We start from the raw sequence: 19,948 nt of genomic DNA on the forward strand, positions 1-19,948 counted from the left end.
GAAAACATGCCCAGTGAATAGCCCTGAAGCCCCGAGGCATCACTGTATGTCACCCAATCCCTGACGGAGGGCGTGTCCACCAGCGCCTTTTGAAAAACACCACTTCCCAGTTGCCCTCTGCAAAGAGGATTTCTGTGAAAACAAAGCTGTAAATCTGTCATTGGCGTCACTCTCAGCAAAAGAGCTGACAAAGCAAGCTAGCATGCTAGTAATACCTTGAGAATTTGTTGCCATGCCTGTGAAGTTCATCTCTGGTTTACATGCTTTTTAGTTTATTGTGTTCTTAGTCAAAATACGACATTATATGTAATATTGGGCAATATTACAATATTGTATCATATAGTGATACATTTTTATTAGAGTAGAGCCAGAGTGAAGCATATTTTTAGTAAAAATCACAGTACTCCGTATGGGAGAGTATTTGGATAGCAGTTTTTACAAATTTTACGCTATTAGTGCGATAAATATCGTATATTGTAAAAGAAATACTTTAAAATATTGTGATATGTTATTTTTGTGTACAGAGTGAGCAAAGGAAAGCAACACCATGCAAAAGTTTTCAGCTCTTAAATACCTTTTTACCAAGGTCTCGTTAGGGTTGTTGGATGGCTTGTGATGATCATTATTAAGAAAGGCCAGGTGAGGCAAATTTCAAAGCTTTAGAAATACCCAGTCTGTTCAAACCTTGTTCCAACAATCAGCAGCCATGGGCTCCTCTAAGCAGCTGCCTAGCACTCTAAACACTAAAATGACCTGACCATAAAAAAATACATTTACCAGGTTTCCTCAGGCCACAGTGTAATTAGAAAATGGAAGTTAACAGGAATGGTAAGGACAAGTTAAGGTCTGGAAGGCCAAGAAACTGTCCAGAGAGACCTGCTTTTGTAGGATTGCTAAGAAGGCCAATCAAAGCTCTCAGTCTGCAGAAGGTCTTTAGGGGATTTATCAGACTGTGAAGTAGGGGTGCACTGTTCTACTGTGCAGCGATGCCTGGACAAACGTGACCTTTATGAACGAGCCATCAGAAGAAACCCTTTCCTCAAAAGCCTGGGCTGAAAAGCTCTTTATAGCTCTTTATTTTGTTTTTGCACCTTAGCTTCCATATATGGACTGGGAATATGATGCTTTGGATCGTTGTACTTTAATGTTTACGTAATGAATTTTATATAAACATGAAACATCTTTTATTTTAAGAAAGCAGGGAAAGTTCAGTATTTTCCATTTGAGCATGGGCCATTCACACAGCTAAGTTCAGCCTGAAATAAGCCACGGGCCTGTTGTGGTTTTTGACTCTTTTGACAAGAAAAAAGCCGCCCAAGTGAGCACCGCCACTGTAAACAGTAATTAAGCCTTCAGCTCATCAGCTACTAATAATTACAGTAGTTGACGCACATCAACAGCAGGGAAACGGACATGGCCAAGAAAAACTTGTTTGGCGGGAGAGATATTTAGTATATTTAGAGATTTATAGATTAATTTTTTTACTTTTTTTTTTTTTAGGCTTCTCTGATTATTCCCACCCAAGAGCAAAGCTTATTCAGGACGGCTTGTGTTCGTGTTTCACAGTCTTTGTTCTTCAAACACCTGTTTGGCTTGGAGAGCTGCAGGAATGCTATCCGACTAGAACAGTGCACTGCGCTGCACATTTCGCTGTCTGTCTGCTCTAACGTACCCATTTGTAGCTTAATTCATGGCCTCTTCATGGCCTGCAAAGCAAACTGATTGTGGGTTTTGTCCATGGGTTCCATGTTAATCCTGTATATGGATGCCCACCAGGGTCCCACCATGGTCAGTGATTTAACATTGGCCCCATCTGGGTCCCAGTACCAACACATGTACAAACTCACTCAAAGCCCATGCCCACCTGAAACCCCCTCTAGCCCACGTTCTACTCATGTAAGCTCCATGTGAGCATGTTGGCTGGGCTGAAACCAGGGACAATAAAGGTAAAGGGTGCATGTATCTGTGTGTCCTCCACATTTTACCCATCTGTGGTAGTGAACACACACACACACACACACACATTAGTGAACTAGGGGCAGTGGGCACACACACCCAGAGCGGTGGGCAGCCAACTCCAAGGCTCCTTACTGGGCATTGGCATCTAAGGCTATCCTGTCTAGGCCCATGCTAACGCCTGTCCACCGTTAAAAGCTGGAGCAATGGAAGTCCGTTTTTTGGGATGAAAGCAAGTTAAATCCAACTTACAGGAATTAAAAGATGTGCTGCCAAACTTTGTGTTACCAGAAACCACAGGACACCCCCAGAAGTCTTGTAGAGTGAGCTGTTTTGTTTAAAAATGCAGTAAATTGTGCTTAAGTGTCAACGGGGATTTCTACACGATTTAATATTCCGTCTCGAAGCTCTTCAGGCCGTGAGAGAATGGCCCTCTGCCTCTTCTATAAAAAAAGAAAACACACTTGGCTCTCTTCGTATTAAAGTGTGTGTCTGTGCTGACAGCAAGGCTGTTCCCCTGAAGGCAAGGCATGCCAGTAGGGCGGTGAGTTTGCATTCTCACTCATAAATGAGCTCTAGCAGTCATTATCTTAGCTATTGGATCTGCCAGACTTTGTTTAATGCCTGATGAGAGAAAGAGCATTCAGATGTTTTCAGACTAGTCTAACGCGATCTGGAAAGTACGCCAGCTTCTTCAACAGGACGCCAGAGTCTTAATCTTAGACCTTCCAGGCACTGTTGAAAGCTTAAGGCAATCATTGGGCTTCAATTCGGATATAAACAACCTCAGCCCAAGTCAGTCAGACAGTCATGTTTGGTGTCTGAAATCTCTTTCTGTAGCTAATTGGAACTACAAGAAGTATTGGAAGCACACAAACTGCCAGTTAGCTTCATGCAAACTGCATACTTTGGTAGTACCACAGTTGCTTTTGACATATGTGGTGTCCAGCATAACACCATGTAACCAAAATAGTCTGAAGTCGCTATGTTTGGTTGTACATATTGTTTTATGTGATGTGACTGGATTCGGATGAATTACAAGATCTTAAACACGTCGAATTATGCATTGTAATGCATCCTAGCTAACACTGCTATCCATTCATACGACTGGAAACCTCACAAAAGCATCAACCAGCTGATGGAAAGCTATGGGAATATAGATTTTAAATATTTGACATATTTTTTGTCAAATATTTGCTTATATCCAACATATATTGAAATATATATGACATTTTCTGCCACATTATTTGAAATTGACCATTTTAATTCAAATAATATTAATATATGAATAAATCAACACATACAAACTAGTGCTGTCAACATAACTTGGTTAACTTTAACACGTTAACCTTTTTTTAACACAAATTAATCATCTTCTCAAGTTTGGCCTTTAACGGCCTCCTGTAGGTCTCTCTCTTTACAGAGCCTAGTGATGTATTAGCGGTATAAACACAACGTCTCTACTGTTGAGCTCAGAGGGTAGATTACACAGATTTATTTATTCTGAAATATGGATTAAATCTCATAACTAACTCTTATTCTCTTACACACAGCTGCTCCTCTCGTAGCTCATATCTTAATCCTGCCCAATCACAGATCATCTATTTATCTCTTAAAAAAGTTGGTGAAGCATTTTCTCTATTTAAGTTTCTGGGTCTGAGCTTCGTCGTGTTCGAGGCTAACGTTCTCTAAACTGCACTGAGATATTAAAAGATAATAAGAAAATTAAGAAAAAATGGATTCCTTTAGACAGTTTATTAGGCGTATCACATTATTAAATTAATAACACATTTATTAGTTCCCCCGCCAAAAAATTCAGGGATGTTCTAGCTAGCATTTTATTATTATCTTATTGAATTAGTTAAATTAGTTTAATTGATTGCCACCACTAATACAAACTGCACATATATATTTAACAATGTATAACAATTGTATAAGAAAAATGTAGCCATCATTTTGGAGCATTTCTATTGGTTCGTTCATCATGAAATTTGGATAAAATGTAAAGAACAACTTTCAGATCGGCATGTTCCTCATATGTCCTTGAACATGCAGCGTTTAGTTAGCCAGTTCCCTTTTCTGTTGTGGTTTGGCTTGCTGGCAAGCTGAGTACCTTGAACTAGCATTAGCGGTGAGCGCTAATTTTCCTAAATTTGCCTATTTTCCATCTGTTCTGCCAAATTGTTTTAAATTGGCTGTTTTAATTAAAATAATATTAAAATACCTCAAACATTAATCAACCACATTGACGATTTGTGACGGGCACAGATGGAATTTGGCTTCCGCATTTATCCCATCCGTGCAGTGAACATACACATACACACCAGTGAGACACACACAGTGGACTGTGAGCACACATGCCCGGAACAGTGGGCAGCCATGGCTGCGGCGCCTGGGCAGCAAAGAGGGTGAAGGGTGTTGCTCAAGGGCACTACAGTGGCAGCTTGCAGAGCCCGGGTATCGAACCTACAACCCTGTCCCAGAGCTCTAACCGCTGAGCCACCACTGCCCCAAACAAGTATGTCAACACATAAAAACTAGTGCTAGCACTGTCAACATCGACAGCTTGACTAATCTTCAAACTTTAACCAAACGTTAACCTTTTTTATGCAAATTAATCATCTTACCAAGAGCCCTTCGAGCACCAAGAGCCCTTCGAGCTTCAAGTACGGCTCGGCTCGACCCGTCATCCCTCAAAATCCACGGAAGACGAGCGTCCAGGCTTTTTTCTGTCCTGCACCGAAGTGGTGGAATGAGCTTCCCCTGAGAGTCCAACGCTCGCTGTCCTCAAATTCAGACTGAAGACCCTCCTCTTCCGAGAATACTTGGGCGAATAGCAGAGTGGTCACCCTATTGACTTGTGTCCAGTAGTGTCTAAACCTGGAAGTATCTTTAAATTTGAGTCTATTTAAACTAGCTGAGGTTTTTCTTGGGTAAATAGCAAAGCACTTTTGTAAGTCGCTCTGGATTAGATTGTCTGTTAAATGCCTTATGTAAATGTAAATGTCCCTCAACTTCCTCCCGCAGGTCTCTCTCAGAGAACCTTAGTAAATGCTAGCTAAGAAAAAAAATCCTGTTTTCCTCCCGCACCAATACTACACTTTCAACTTGCCTTGTTTTTGAATATTGATGTTTGTCTGAAAATGTCTAAATGCTAATCATACTTTAGTTGCTTGAAGACTATTTAAAGTTACATTAGCCTTGTAGCTTCGACGAACAACCAAAGAAGAAAGGTTAGCCTGGCTGAAGCACTGTGTCTGAGGTAAAGTTGAAATTGGGTTGATTCTAATTTTTGATAAACCTCTATGTAATAAAAGTAAAAAAAAAAAAAAAAAAAAAAAAAAAAAAAAAGTAATAAAAGTAGAAATTTAAAGAAACGACTCTCCCAGGTTGGAAAGAGGTTGTAAAAAACGTACAAAATGAATGACTCCTACCTCTGTGATAAGATATCAAAGTTATCTAAACATCAGAGGTGTTTTTATGTGGAAACCTATTCAGAAGATGGTTTACTGTTGGCTCTAGGAATTTTTAAATGCTGTGATTAATGTAGAAAGCTTTGCTGCAGTTCAGCTCCAAGCCTGCCAGAGTACCAGGAATGCGTAAACCTCAAAGGATGCAATAAAACGCATTGGAAGTGAAGTATTTACAGATGGCTTGGAGATTGCACATGCATTTATTTACCGGGGTAGCCGTGGGGGACAGTGAGAAGCAATTCTACCCTTGCGCCCTGGGACACTGCTCTAAGCTGTTAGTCATCAGGTTTCATGGATGTTCTCAGATGTTCATGCATGTTTTGGGCTCCGGATTGCATCACTGCTGTTTGGAGATGTTAGCTATAAGTCATGGTAGTTCTTGAGACATTTAATAGACTCATTTAGAGTCACTTCAGCCACACCACACCATGTCATTGTGTCACTGTTGCAATTAGAAGATTTGTCCATTCGCATAATCTCAGGTCAACAGCTGCTGGGCTGGGGTCAAGAAGCTGGCTGATGATGAATGCGGCAGGGAGCAGCTAAAGTTCATATCAGATGGTGGAAGAAGGCAGGAGAGGCTGCAGTTTTCTGAAAGTTCAGGTGATATTTTGTCAACAGAATCATCAGATTATGAACCCCACTGAACCCCAAACACTACAGGAGAAATGTGGAAGCATTGGGAAGCAGTTCATTTAGATGATTTTAAGAAAACTGTGTGGAAAACGGGCAAACGTAAGAATCTGAGCCACTTTGACAAGGACCAAATAGTGTTGGCTAGACGACAGGGTCAGAACATCTCCAAAACATCAGGTTTGAGAGGTGTTCCTGGTATGACGTGCACTCTTAAAACATTCTACAATCCTTAAGGAAGGTTTTTAGGAAGAAAAAAAAAGGTTCGTTGAGGGTTCCTCAAAGTACCTTAAGAGGTTCCTCCACTGTTTTAAACTGAAGAACCTCCAAAAGTTCCTTAAAAATATTATACTTTTAATGATGTGGTCAGTACCTACCAAAAGTGCTCCAAGGATGGACAACCAGTGAACCGGTCTAATGGGCTCCTAAGGCTCATTGATGCTCATGGAGGCCAAATATTGCAACTTACAGGACTTAAAGGATCTGCTGCTTAAGGCTTGGTGCCGGATACCACAGGACACCTTCAGAGGTTGTGTGGTGGAGTCCATGCTTCGACAGGTCAGAGCTGTTTTGGCAGCACTATACAGTATTAGAGGTCATTTTAATGTTATGGCTAATCAGTGTATAATTTCAGTTCTAATTCTGAAAAAAAAAAAGTTTGAGACCAGGAGTGAAAATGCTTTTATTGGAGTATATTTTTATAATTCATCGTCCTGTACAGAGGAAGAATACTTGTGGTCTTTCGTGCAGAGGTCAGCGCACTACAGGAAGGGTAGGACGTTCTACTGTTTACTTGATGCATAAAAAACTGGTGACCTTGCAGATGGTAGTAGTTGTAATATAAGTTCATTGATTACAGAAGAAGTCATTAGTTGCAGCTCTAGAAAAACGAAGAGTGTGTGTGTGTGTGTGTGTGTGTGTGTGTGTTTGTTTTTGTGTATACGGTCAAGTGCTTTGCTCCAAAACAAACCACTCCGGAACTCTCTAACGATGGAAGCCGCTAAACCTGGCCAAAATGGCTGGCCTCCTACTGGGTGCATGCTTGGAAGCAATTACAGCTCCCCATCCTCTTCCTCAGTCGTCACGGGAACTGCTCCTGCACACACCGAGGGCAAACCTGGAAAAAAATGCTGAATCACATTTACATTTATAGCATTTGGCAAACGCTTTGCTCCAGAGGCGTTCAGAGGCTTCATCAAGAGCTGCTATTGGTACGGCATGGGGTGCGTTCCCGTACACTCAACAATAAAAGTGCTTCAAAAGAACCTCTTTTGGTTCTTTTTTGGAGATGTGTGAATGTGAAGAACCTTTTAAAGATCTCAAGAACCTTCATTAATAAGAGTGAAGAGTTACAAGTTGCATCACAATGGAAAGATGACATTTTGAGGATCTTAGGAGGTTGTCAGTGGTCACTGATTCCAGGTGCACCCCACCTCTTATTGTATGAAGAGTTCTGATAGGCCCCTGTAGAGCAAGGCCTGATCCCCCTCCCCCTCTCTGTGTGGCTTAACACACAGTTTACTTACTGAAACTTGCACAACTCGCAGCCTTTAATGATGAACGTGAGTGGATCGCATTTTCATTACCCCCCCCCCAATCTACAGATAATTGTTATACCCTCGTCCTAGCTAGGATAATGTTGGTGAAACGTCAGAAAAGGTTAATTAATGGAAATAATCATTGTAAGCAACCAAGATGACCAGCTAACATATGGATTTCATCTGAAATTGATGTCAAACACATTCGTTTCTAAGGACTGTGGAAACGACTAAAAGAGTTTAGTATTGGGCTGCAGATTAGATTGAGATGGCAATTATCGGGGGCCAAGCACTATGTTGCCTGTTTTCAAGTGATTTGAACTGGTACCAAGCAGGTATCCACAGGTTGTAAGCTAAATGATGAAGTCACAAGGTGATATGGGATTTAGTTTAGTTTATGTGCCTTATTAACATATCAGATTAAGCAAAGAGATAATATAATATTATATAATATAATAATATATATAATTATCTCTTATAATATTATTATTATAATATTATTAATTAATATTATATAATATTATGTATATTTATATACGCTGGTCAGGCTCACTTAGATGGAAGGTGAGGCTTAAAAATATCAACTTGCCAAGGACCTTCTATAGTCTGGAGCCGGCCCAGGAGGATAGCTTCTCTAAAGCCAATGACTGACTATGTACATATATCAGTACATAGAACTGACTTTGCTAGTGTAGCTTTTTAATTTGATTATTTTCATTATTTTGCCTGATTTAAATTGAGAATAGACTGAAAACATATGGCTTAGTAAACTCCAGAATGTTTGTTTTTTTTTTCAGGAAATTATTAATTTATTAGTAATTATTAGCAGGAATCTTGGTTCTTTTTTCATCTTGATTGAATTTAGATTTCATTTCTTATGTTTAACTGATTCCTGTTTCCTAAGGACAGACTTTTCCCAGCTCTAGTCAAGTAGTAGCAAAGAGTGGCCGGAAAACTCCCTTCCCCCCACAGATGACAAGAGTGTGAGTGTGTGTGAATGGTAATTACCTGGGCCATACTGGCTTTACACTTCCGTGTTACAGCACATAATGGCCCCAGGCTCCCCCTAAACTACTCCGGTCGTCCACTTGTCCAATCAGAAGGGCAGGGGCTAAAGAGGAAATGAGCTCTCAGTTTTTTTTTTTTTCATTTGAAAATCTCAGTCAGGTCCATCCCACTAATCCAGCAGCTGCATCTTCTAAGCCAGACCTTGATCTCCACTTTGTTTCCTTGAGCTTTTACTTCCACTGCATTAAGGTAAGACTTCATGTCATGTGACAAGATGTACAAAGCTATGATTATGTTTCTGATTGGGTAGGAGGTGTTTATCGTTTTAGTCTTGCCTCAGTTCTTGGGCAACCAGGCTTCCTTTAAGCAGCTTCATGAAGAGCTGCTTGGGAAGCTGCTTCAACAGGTTTATAGACCATTGAAAGAGCTTTTGGCTCTTATATTTTGGATTTGTTTGGAAAAATTATAATAATCAGGGTTTTTATAATAATCGGGAGTGTCCAAACTTTGTTTGGTACTTGGATCTAACATTCAAAATCATTGCTGTCCACAGTTTTAACCAAAGTCCAAGATACTTTACTGAACAGAACAGTGAATTTAACGGTTTCATCAAAATCTACCCTGCTCTACAAAGAGCCGGCTCTCCAGATGCCCACCGAGGGACCCTCTTACGTGTTAATATGGGCGTGAATGTTGTCCGTTATTTAGGTGTCAATCTGGACAGCTGAAGTGGAGCAATCCACACCAAAGCCTGCAGTGCTACTGCAGCTAGCGGAACAGGAGGTGTTACTTTCAGCCTCCAAACCAGTCAGACAACGACCCATCTGAGGCTGATTTACATTGAATTCAGTTCCACTGCCAGCATGACAAAGTGATATGCAAAGCATGTCTGAGGTCTCCAGGATTAGGACTGTTTTGCATTGCCGTTTAGAGGCTGAAGGAGTAAAGAATGCAGTGTTGGGTTATTTAACAGAGGAGTTGGATCAAAGTTTGGATCTTCAGTTTTGCTCTTGAGCTGTGAGGCTACTGTTCCTAACAAGTAAAGGGATTTTGTATTAGCAAGCCTGATGCTTTTGTCCATCTCAACATCTAGCAGTTATGATTTAGGCCTGCGGTGTGCCCAGTGCTAACTGGGATGCTTAAACATTTACATTTACAGCATTTAGCAGACGCTCTTCTCCACAGCGACTTACAAAAGTGCTTTGCTATTTACTCAAGAAAAACCTCAGCTAGTTTGAATAGGCTAATAATTCAAAGATATCTCTAATCTTAGACTCTCCTAAACACAAGTCAGTAAGGAGACCACTCTACTATTCGCCCAAGTATTCTCGGAAGAGGTGGGTCTTCAGTCTGGGTAGCGTTGGACTCTGCCGTTCGGACACCCAGGGGAAGTTCGTTCCACCACTTTGGTGCCAGGACAGAAAAAAGCCTGGACACTTGTCTTCCGTGGATTTTGAGGGATGGCGGGTCGAGCCGAGCCGTAGACTTCCATTGCTTGCTATATTAGCCTCATAGTCAAACTCAAACTCACACTCAAAATAACACTAAAACAGGTCTTGACTGATTAAAGAACCACTGCTGACCAGATATTACTTTGGTCATGTGATTGATTATCTATTTAAAAAGTAGCCATTCGATTTTTTTCATCAAACTGTTCAAACTTTCCTTTCATGAAGTTCTGTGAAAGGACTGGTGGGGAAGCTGGTGGAGGTCAAAGCTCTCTTCCGACTGTCTCGCCCACACTTCACACTTCACTTTGTGAGCTTTGTTTGTGTCCTCTGAGGGTCATCTGAAAAGACTAAAGATAGCCAGTAAGTGCTGCATGTCCCAGCATGAGGCTTTTCCATCAGAGGGCCTCAGGACTGTCAGTGCTAACTAAACTGAGTGCTTAGTCTGTTTACCTTTTCAGTAGGTCTCTCACTGATACTGCATTAATCATACTTCTTAGGTCATTTTTTTTTAAGTCCTAACAAATGTGTCCCCATCATTGCTATCGCCAATGGTCAGATCCAGCGTTTATTTCATTTAAATAGACACAAAAGCCTTAAGCGTTTTGCTTTAAGCTGGTTAAAACCTCAAATTCTCACCTACTTTAAACTCCAATTCTTTGGTTTCAAAAGTTCCTTCGGTTTTGCCCTGTAGCTACAAGGCTAATGTAGCTAACAAGTAATTGAAGCTTTCACTGCACTACTTGGCTGACACTTTCACTAGTTCTTAAAGCAACACTATGTAGTATTTGTACCTTAAAATATCGTTAAAATCATTGTGCTGCTCCACCAACTGTAATAAGGAGAATGGCATCTCCGTCATTGTTCCTCCGGGCTCTGCACAATGCTAACTGCAGTACGGCCCTCTGGTAAAGCAGGCAGAAAAACATTTGTGTTTTTACGCACAAGTCATATTTGTGTAAAATCACGTAATATAAGTGTACCACCACAGTTCATGTGCTTCTTGCACTTTCAGTGATGGTTCTGTAGCTCTCAGCTTGTCCAGAAATGCGTGTAAGCACGTAAGGGTGGCTCAAAGCACGAATGAATTGTACTTCCTGACAGAAATAAGTGGTTAACAAATCAGTGTAATGCTAAAATTTTGCTTTAACAGGACTGTAAATAGCATTTGCAAGCAAGTATGTGTTGTATATTTAATGTCATCACTATTTGAACTCTCTGTTTCTGTACTCTGACCGAGGTTAGCTGGATGTTAACTATTCTAGCTGATGTTAGCTGGATGCTATACAGCTGATGCTGAGTCCAGAAACTCAGAAAATCGTGTTCTTTGACAAACAACCATGTCTGTACAATATTCTCAACCCCTCATGTAGAAGCCAATGAGTCCTCATTGGTTTTCGATGCGCCAGTTAGCTCTGTTAGCTCATTAGGTCATCTGAAGCATTCGTTAGCTACTCATTTGGCATGGACACCTACCTGTTTCCTTGGGCTATTTTTTCAAATATATCCAAACATACAAGTTTTTGTTCGTCAGAATTATAGAAAAAATATAGAATCTATAAATTGTACAAAATTATTTTAGTGAATTCTGGCTGCTGCCACTTTGTTTATTATTAAGGATACCAGTATGTGATAGAACGTTAGAAATGTCTCAGGAATGACCGGCTGACTACGAAAATTAAGAAGACTAAGAAAAGTTAAACAGTTGTCCGATAAAGTACTCGAGCGCTCAAGCGTAAAGCAGGTTTACTCAGTCAAGAGTGGAGTGTAAACACTGTGGAAGGTTGACTGTTTCTAACATGATGACATGAACGAGAGCCACGTGATCTTGGTTAGCATCAAGTCGTACAAGCAAGCGGCAGAGCATAGAAATTCTCATTCTCTCTGAATGGTGATTACACCCAGCCTTAATGATTAACTTCCAGGGTCGCCATGCAGGTGACCAAGAAGGCCTAAAGAAAGATGGATTACCATAGTGGTGCTGGGGTTGAGCCTGCTGTACTGAGAAGGTGAGGCCAGAAAGACCTAGATTTTTAACACGTTCTGTCCTTTTAACACATTTTCACTGAAACGCAAAAACTGAAAGTTTTGGCCAATTTTGAGAACCCCCTCTTTAACACGCTTTGGATTTTAAGTAAGTTCTAAAACGTTCTTTTAACACACATTTTGTAAGTGTAGAAACTGGTCTCCCAGTTTCCAAAAAACTTCCTAGTTGTATCGAACTGGTAAACTCAAATGAATTTGTTTATTCAATGTAAAGAAAAATGTAAATCTAAATAAATAAATGGGTTAAATTAACAAAGCCAATACTTTTCATCAGTGACAACCTGAGAGACTTCAGAGCATTGTATTTAATTTAAAATCAACAGTAGAATTTCAAAGTTAATCTAGGTGTCCGCAAACTTCTGACAAGGTTTTGTTGGCTGTCTTGCGCAGTCCTCTATTAATTTTGTAATCAAAGTGTTTAGATTTGAGCTCTTCTGATACAGACAATCTATCTTGCTAGTTCTCATGACCTCATATAAGACTTGGTCTTTTTAAGGGGACACCCTGAGCCACACACATGGTCTGAAGAGGCTGGTACAGGTGCCAGGCGTTTTATTTGAACATGACGCAATTAGAGCTCTTTAAGAGATTTTTCTGAGATATGTTATCAGGTCTCTTTTAACGTGTTGTTTTCCCAGCAAATTTACTTTTATCAAACGCAAATCAGTGATGTCATTCACAGCAGCTGCGTTCGTAACAGCAGACCATGCCCTACGCTGTGTACCTGTTTGCCAGAACCAAGCATTGATTGGCCTGTGGCTGGACGCCAGAGGCACAGATGTAGAGCGATTGCTTGCCACCTTGCTTGTGTGCAGTTAGAGACCGTAGCCCATCTGTTGATAACGGTACTCCTGACTTGTAATTTGTACCTATATAATGGTCATATAAGGAAGGTGGACCTTCCGTCGTTGAGTGTAGGTAAGGCGTATGAATGGTAGCCTTTCATTTGATACTCTTAATCATGGAGTCTTCAAACCTGTGTGAAATTCTATGTTTCTTGATGTTTCCATTAATATCATTGTAATAATACAGGGACAGAAATACGGTTCAAACATTCCTTGAATCTGTAGACTCCGCCCTTTCCATCGCATCTTATTGCCAGATGGTAGGTGATGCACTTCCAGAGTTACGAGGCTGTGAAGACTCAGACACTCCACTTTTGTGAAGCTGAGACACTGGTAAACCTGTTTCCAGCACCATAACAGTTTGTCCACATGAGTAAAGGCATGTTTCTACAGGAAATATGAAGAATTTATAAAATCTTGGAAAAACAAGTGCCTTTAAAGGCAAATTTAAGAGGATATGGTAAAATAGACCAAATGCCCTTAGACTCCAGACTGTTACAGTGTTCTGCTTTTGGGTTTTCTGATCTAATTTAATTTGGGTTATATAACAATATAAAAAAATTATAGTCTATACGACAAAAACAAATGCAAATAATCACCAATTAAGGCTTAAAAAAAGCTATCTAGCTCCTGAGTGGCACAACAATCTAAGCGTTATCATCATCATCAGAAGATGGCTGGTTTGATCCCTGGTGATGCCACAGCCATCTGTTGCAGAGAATCATAGACAATATAATTGGCCTCACTCTGGATGAATGGATGGATGGATGGATGGCACTTAGGGGTAAAAGGCAAGTGAACTATGGGCCAAAACTAGCGCAACTGTAGCAGAAATGTTTATGGTTTGGTATGGTATTCATACTCTGGGTCACATGCGGCCTACAAGCAACCCACCATGTGAAATATTTGTACAGCATTTCAGTTTTGGGCCAAAATCAGCCCAACTGTAGTCAGCTGTGGCTGCGTTCCTCCACCCAGATTTGGATGAAGCTATCACTATTGTTCGGTAGTGGAATGTGGGCTGGATTAAAGTATAAGCGTGGGCCAGAACTGACTTGTCTGCTATCTGGTTAGTGCTTGGGAAAAGTGGGAAAGTGGGAATAGTGTATATATTGTAGCTTATCTGAGTGGTCAGCTGAGGCTGGTCCACTGCTAACTGTTGTCTGCAAGAGCCTAAATTAGACATGGTGTCAAGTATGTGCCTGGTCACCTCCTTGCCCCAAGGCCATTTTGTGAACTGTAGGTCAGGTGAAGGCTTATTTATGTTGTTTGACATCTGGTGTCTGTCTTTTATTGGTATTAAGTGCCTTAGTGGGGACCTTTTGCGCTGGCTTGGCCTAAGCCCATTAAATCACCCCCTGTCTTTCTACAGAAACCGCAGTGGCCTGGACCGCTCTGAAGGTCCATTAGTCATTGTTTGAAAGGCTCATATTGTTTGTCCCAGTGTGATGTATGTGATCCAGTTTATTCACTAAAAGCCTTTTACCTTTTAAAGGGAAAGTCTAGTGAAAATAGCATTTACCCAGTTGTTCCACTTACCTCGAATGTAGTCAGTCAGACATGGCATGTTTGGTGTCTGAGGTTTGCACTGGAGCTAATAAGGCTAATGCAGCTAACAAGTAGTTAATGGGGAATGCCGGACACCACGGTACAGGTTCGATTCCTGTTAACTCTAAACTTGGCATAAAATATGAAACGACCTATTCTAGCTAATCATGGCCGATCACAGTCCTGCATCTCTCCTGGTTAGCCACGTTAGCCTCACAGCTCCAGTGCGAAACTGGAATATTTGATTTGGGAAAGTTCAAGAAAGCCATCAAGATTATGGTCATCAATGTTTTGTTAGCTAACAGTGTCAGAAACCACATACACAACCATATTAGAGAGGAACAACTGTAGTTCAGGCAAGTAAGCGCCATGCTAATTGCACAAGCATCTATTATTTATGAGTGGTGGCATGTTTGTTCGGCCTTTGTGCCTCTGGGAAGATCAATCTCACATCCCCGTCCCCAACGAAAATCTGGCGGTTATTTCGTACTGTGATGAAGTACAAATATGGAAGATTACACTGTTAGCTAATGTTAGCCTGAATTAAGCATGTTCGCTATAGTTAACGTGCGTTAGCCTGAGCTAAACCCGTTAGCCTACGCAGCAAGTCGGTACTAGCTGGATTCTCGCCATTTGGTTTAGCAAGTTTGGACGCTAGGCTGAATTTTACCTCCATCTCAAAGTTGTTGATTGACAGCTGTCATATTTACGAATTATTTACTAACTCTGCGAAAATCGGAAACTGAGGGAAGTAGGTTTGAATGACAGGGGTGAATGATTAGGCTCCAGTTCACTTACATGATCAGCAAAGAAGTAAATGCTGTTTAATAAATCATACAATAAATGTCAAGCTGTCAATCTAACAACAGCCACTAAACGTTAAACGCTCAATCAGCTGGTTCTGTGGTATTTGTAGCGGTAGCTGACTAATTAGGCTAATACTAGCTTAGTTAGCCTGCCAAGCATGCCTGACACCACAGTACAGGCTCCGTTGCTGTTAACGCTAAACTTGGCCCATGTTGTGCCCTAAAATTGCTACATTTATCAACGAAAATGAAGATACAAGTCTAAATTTTGTGTTCGGTATAAAGAACTGCGTATTCTAGCTAATCGTGGCGGAGTAGTCATGCGTCTCTACTGGTTTGCCACGTTAGCCTCACGGGTCCAGTGCAAAACTAAAGAAGCTAATTTAAGAAACCAAACTGAAAAATATATTAGATTTTTCACCAAACTTTGCCTTTAAGTCAAGAGTTTTAGAGTTTGGAGAGTTTTAGTGCAGTTTGGAGATGTTTGAAAATGCGTTAACCTGTTGATTAATTAAAGACTTTTGCATTTTGACAGATTTTAACGGTATGATAACCGTCTCAGGAAATATTGTGACTTTACAGCATCTCAGCACTTCAGAATTGTAAAGTATTTTATTAAAATTAATTCATGAATTATAATTAATTAATTGTATTTACATTTGAATGTTCAATAAATCACACAATAAATGCCAAACGAACAACAACTAATATTAAACGATGGATCAACTGGGTCTGTGGAGTCTGTAGCTGACTAATTAAGCAAATACTAGCTTAGTAAGCACCCCCAGCATGTCCGACACCACAGTACAGGCTCAGTTCACAACTCTTATTATTATTATTTTTATTGTTGTTGTTGTCATTGTTATTGTTATTATTATTTTGATTAATGATGTGTCTCAATTACTACATTTATCAACCAAATTAGATGGAAGTTGTGTCTGATTGTTTGTTTGGAATCATGGCTAAATAATTAATTTCATTCATTAATGAAGTTTTTCACTTTTTTTCTTAGTATTCTTCTTCTTATTATTGGGTACAACAACACTTAAAGGAGTGAAAGCAGTAGAATGAGTTTTGAATGATAATGGAAGTATATGTAAAAAGTCTCCCTTTTGATAATAATGAGCAAATAAATAAAGACTGCTATACATGAGGTGGAGCTTTTATGAATAATTTAGTATGTAGCTACAAAAAAAAAACAGTATTAAGCAAATGTACACAATATGATGAGCATCAATTTTCATACTAAAACTGGCATACCACTGCAACCCTAATTTTAACCTTATGTCTTAATTTCAGGTGTCTCTGTGAAATTCAGGGCTCAAGAATGGCTGTACCCACAGCTGTGTATCTCGTCATTGCCTCCAAGCTCCTTTTGGCCGTGGTGAAAGGTGACAGCATCAACTTCTACAATATCCAGCCCCCTGTGGAAGGTAAGCGCTTTCTGTTTCCCTTCATATACATATATAGCAGTTCTGTCTATCTGGCCCTTCATGGATCTTCTGTATGACCTCACCGGAAGATTAAGCTCTTAGAGGAACCATCACGTTGTGTCCATATGTGTAACCTAGACATCATGTCTGTGCAGCCACTCCATACCCCAAGAGCTTCAAGTGCTTCACGTGCGAGCAGGCCCAGGACAACTACAACTGCAATCGCTGGGCTGAAGACAAGTGGTGTCCGCAGAGTAAGTGACCATGTCCCACACAACGCAACCACCCACACACATTCCTCACATCGTGTCCACAAGGCCACTTTACTGGGTAAATCAAAAGTCATTATGACCTGATATGCTGCTGGTTCTCCATGTGCCTCCGGAAAAGCCCCAGCCTACTGAAGCACGGACTCTATGAAGATCTCTGGAGGTACTCTGCTATTTCTGGCACCAGTAGATCTTTTAGGTCCAGTCATTTGCGAGGTGGAGCTGCTCCCGCAGATGCTCAATCAAATTGAGGTCTTCTGAGTTGCCTGGCATGACAGTTTTGCCCTTGTTGGAAATTATTTTTTTATTATTCATTTGATATCCTGTTATCATACGTTTTTATCATAAGGTCTTAAAAAGGTTTGCTAGCATGTATATCCCAAGGATATTGATTAACAGCTTAGAGGCTGGTTAACTCACAGTAAGATTTAGTAAAGTTATGGCTGCTACTCGGAGTATCTTTTAATTATCGCCCACACTTGGTGCTGGGAATAACTGCTAATCAACGCAGTAAACCTTGATTATCTCCCACATTTTAAGTGCTGTGAATGGTGTTAGCTGTAACTTTTAATCAGCTACAGCTGCTGTCCAGCGGGTGAAAGCAGTAACTCTGTTGCTCTTGATCTTCCTGTTGATCTAAGTTTTATTAAGGCCTTGGAGGTTTTACCATTTTTTTTTAGCATGGATATCCCAGGAATTGATTAACAGCTTAGAGGTTTGTTACTCTTCCTCACTTAGGCTGGACATGCTATTCAAGGCTTAATCAACTCTTGGAGAATTTTGCTAGCATGGGTTTCCCAAGAAATGAATTATGCTAGCCCAGATATTCCAAGGATCTACTCCTGGAGGTTGTTCTTTGCTAGCATGGGTCTGAGATATAAACAGTGTTTTAAGCTTCATCTGTGAGTGGTCATAATGTTTTGTCTCATTGGTGTTGAGTTCAGTTGTGAGTTGGATGTTTGATTGACGCTTTTAGCACAGCTATTTAAGGTTTTGCCGTTTGGTTGAAAAGTCATTGGTTCACTTAAGATCAGCTTTCCTAAATAATTAGTCTAAACTCTGTTGCTGTTCTTTCTGCTGACAGATACTCAGTTCTGTATGACCATCCATCACTTCAGCCGTCACGGGAAAACCAAGTTTGTGACTAAAAGGTGTGCAGCATGGGAGGATTGCAACTCGGCAGGCTGCCGACATCATGGAAACACACATCATACTGTGAGTGCCTCCTACATCAAGCTGAATATTCCGTATCAGTATAAAAATAAACTGATATATGCGAGCAGCTCAGCGGCCCAGCGCAAGCAGCCATCAACAACCAGAGTCAGAGAGAGCACAATTGGCCATTGCTCTCTCTGGGTGGGTAGACAGCCCTTTCTCCGGCCAACTCTTAAGCAATGTTGGCCAGTGTGGTGGAGCTGGGGACCTGGTTGCTGGATTTACATGTATTGGAGGAGTCCTTACCTTCCTATTGTCAGAAGCATTGCTAGTTCTAGGGGGAACTATGAATGGGTTGGTTAATTGACGGTACTAAATTGGGAGAAAAATTGGGGGGAAATTGACAAACAATTTTTTTAAAATATCTAGGAGAGCTACATTCCCACAGATTTTTAATCCACCCCACCTAATCCAACTAATTACTGAGTTCATGTGTCCTTGATTTACTGAATGGGGTGTGTTGGATTTGGGTTGGAGTACCCGTAGGAAAGTAGCTCTCCACAAGAAGGATTGGAGATCATTGAATCGTTTCCTCAGATCTTTTGTTCTGGCTTGTTCTGAAGATCTCTGTCTATTGTTGTGTTCCAGGAGTGTGTATCGTGCTGTGAAGGCATGGCGTGCAACGTGGAGATTCCCACTAATCACACTAACGCAGTGTTCACGCGGAGTCAAGCCTTCAGCTCCGCTGCCCCCAGTGGCAGGAAATGGAATTACATCCTCCTTGTCGTTCCTGCTCTGTCAGCACTGTTACATTTGGAACAGTAACCATCAGAACCTCTGTGTACTGCACTAATGACCCTGGGGCCATAGTTCCTCTGCTGGGAGTTCTCACTATGGAGCAAGCTGGAATATCAGTAGTACTGGACAAAAACTTTGAAAGAAAAAGTCGTCTTGTTGCTTCAGTGATGGAAATATGGACGTTCCAAAATTGGAAAAAAGGAATACTCTAATGTGGAATGCTGGTGGTACCAGCCAATCAGCTTTTCAGCTTAGACAACAAGACAGAAGTCTTCCAGTTTTGAGAACATCCTGTGGATTCAATGATGGAAATTCCGATATGGAATATATTGGAGATACCAGCCAGTCATCTTTTTAAGTTGGTCAAAGGAAAAAGACCTTCATGAAAGCCAGAAAAACTTTAAGGCTTTAGTGGTGAATGGACATGGACTTTCCAATATTGTATATTTTGGAATATTTGCTGTGCCAGTCAATCAGTGAATTGAACATGAGAAGAAAAGCCTTCCTGAAGGCTGGAAACTCGATATCCCATGGCTTCAGTTATGGGCATATGGAGATTTTAATAGGATTTTTTGTTGGGGCCAAACAATCAGCTTTTTGGAGTTGGACATGAGGGCGAAAGCCTTCAAGAAGGCCAAAAAATGTTGAAGCTGAAACCCTGAAGCTTCAGTGATGGACTGTCCAGTATGGACTATTTATTGTGCCAGTCAGTCAGCTTTATGAATCGGTCATGGTCATAACAGCCTTCATGAAAGCCTGGAAAATGTCATTTTGAGGCTTCAGTGATGGACATACGGACATTCTAACATTGGTATTCCATTAGGAAATGTTGGTTGTGCCAACAGTCAGATATGAGGACGACAACCTTTGTGAAGGCCTTAAAACTGTCATCCTGTGATGACGTTCAGTGATGGACATATGGACATTCGAATATGGATATTGGAGTAGAGAATATTGGTGATGCTGGCCAATCAGCTTCACGAGCCGGAAAA

The 19,948-nt window shown here is 40.8% G+C and overlaps 1 protein-coding gene across 1 annotated transcript in view; it reads left to right on the plus strand.

Moving 5' to 3' along the window:
* The window catches only part of lypd6b (LY6/PLAUR domain containing 6B), a 40,225-nt gene extending 20,943 nt beyond the window's left edge, over positions 1 to 19,282 (plus strand). The window contains exons 3-6 of the mRNA XM_072685255.1: positions 16,601 to 16,734; positions 16,890 to 16,988; positions 18,088 to 18,218; positions 18,807 to 19,282. Of these exons, the coding sequence (XP_072541356.1) occupies positions 16,629 to 16,734; positions 16,890 to 16,988; positions 18,088 to 18,218; positions 18,807 to 18,983 (513 nt within the window). The 5' untranslated portion in view covers positions 16,601 to 16,628 and the 3' untranslated portion in view covers positions 18,984 to 19,282. The remainder of the gene's footprint in view (positions 1 to 16,600; positions 16,735 to 16,889; positions 16,989 to 18,087; positions 18,219 to 18,806) is intronic.
* The last annotated feature ends 666 nt before the right edge of the window (positions 19,283 to 19,948 follow it).

The sequence above is a fragment of the Salminus brasiliensis genome, chromosome 8 (genome assembly GCF_030463535.1).
Source record: "Salminus brasiliensis chromosome 8, fSalBra1.hap2, whole genome shotgun sequence".
Taxonomy (NCBI): domain Eukaryota; kingdom Metazoa; phylum Chordata; class Actinopteri; order Characiformes; family Bryconidae; genus Salminus; species Salminus brasiliensis.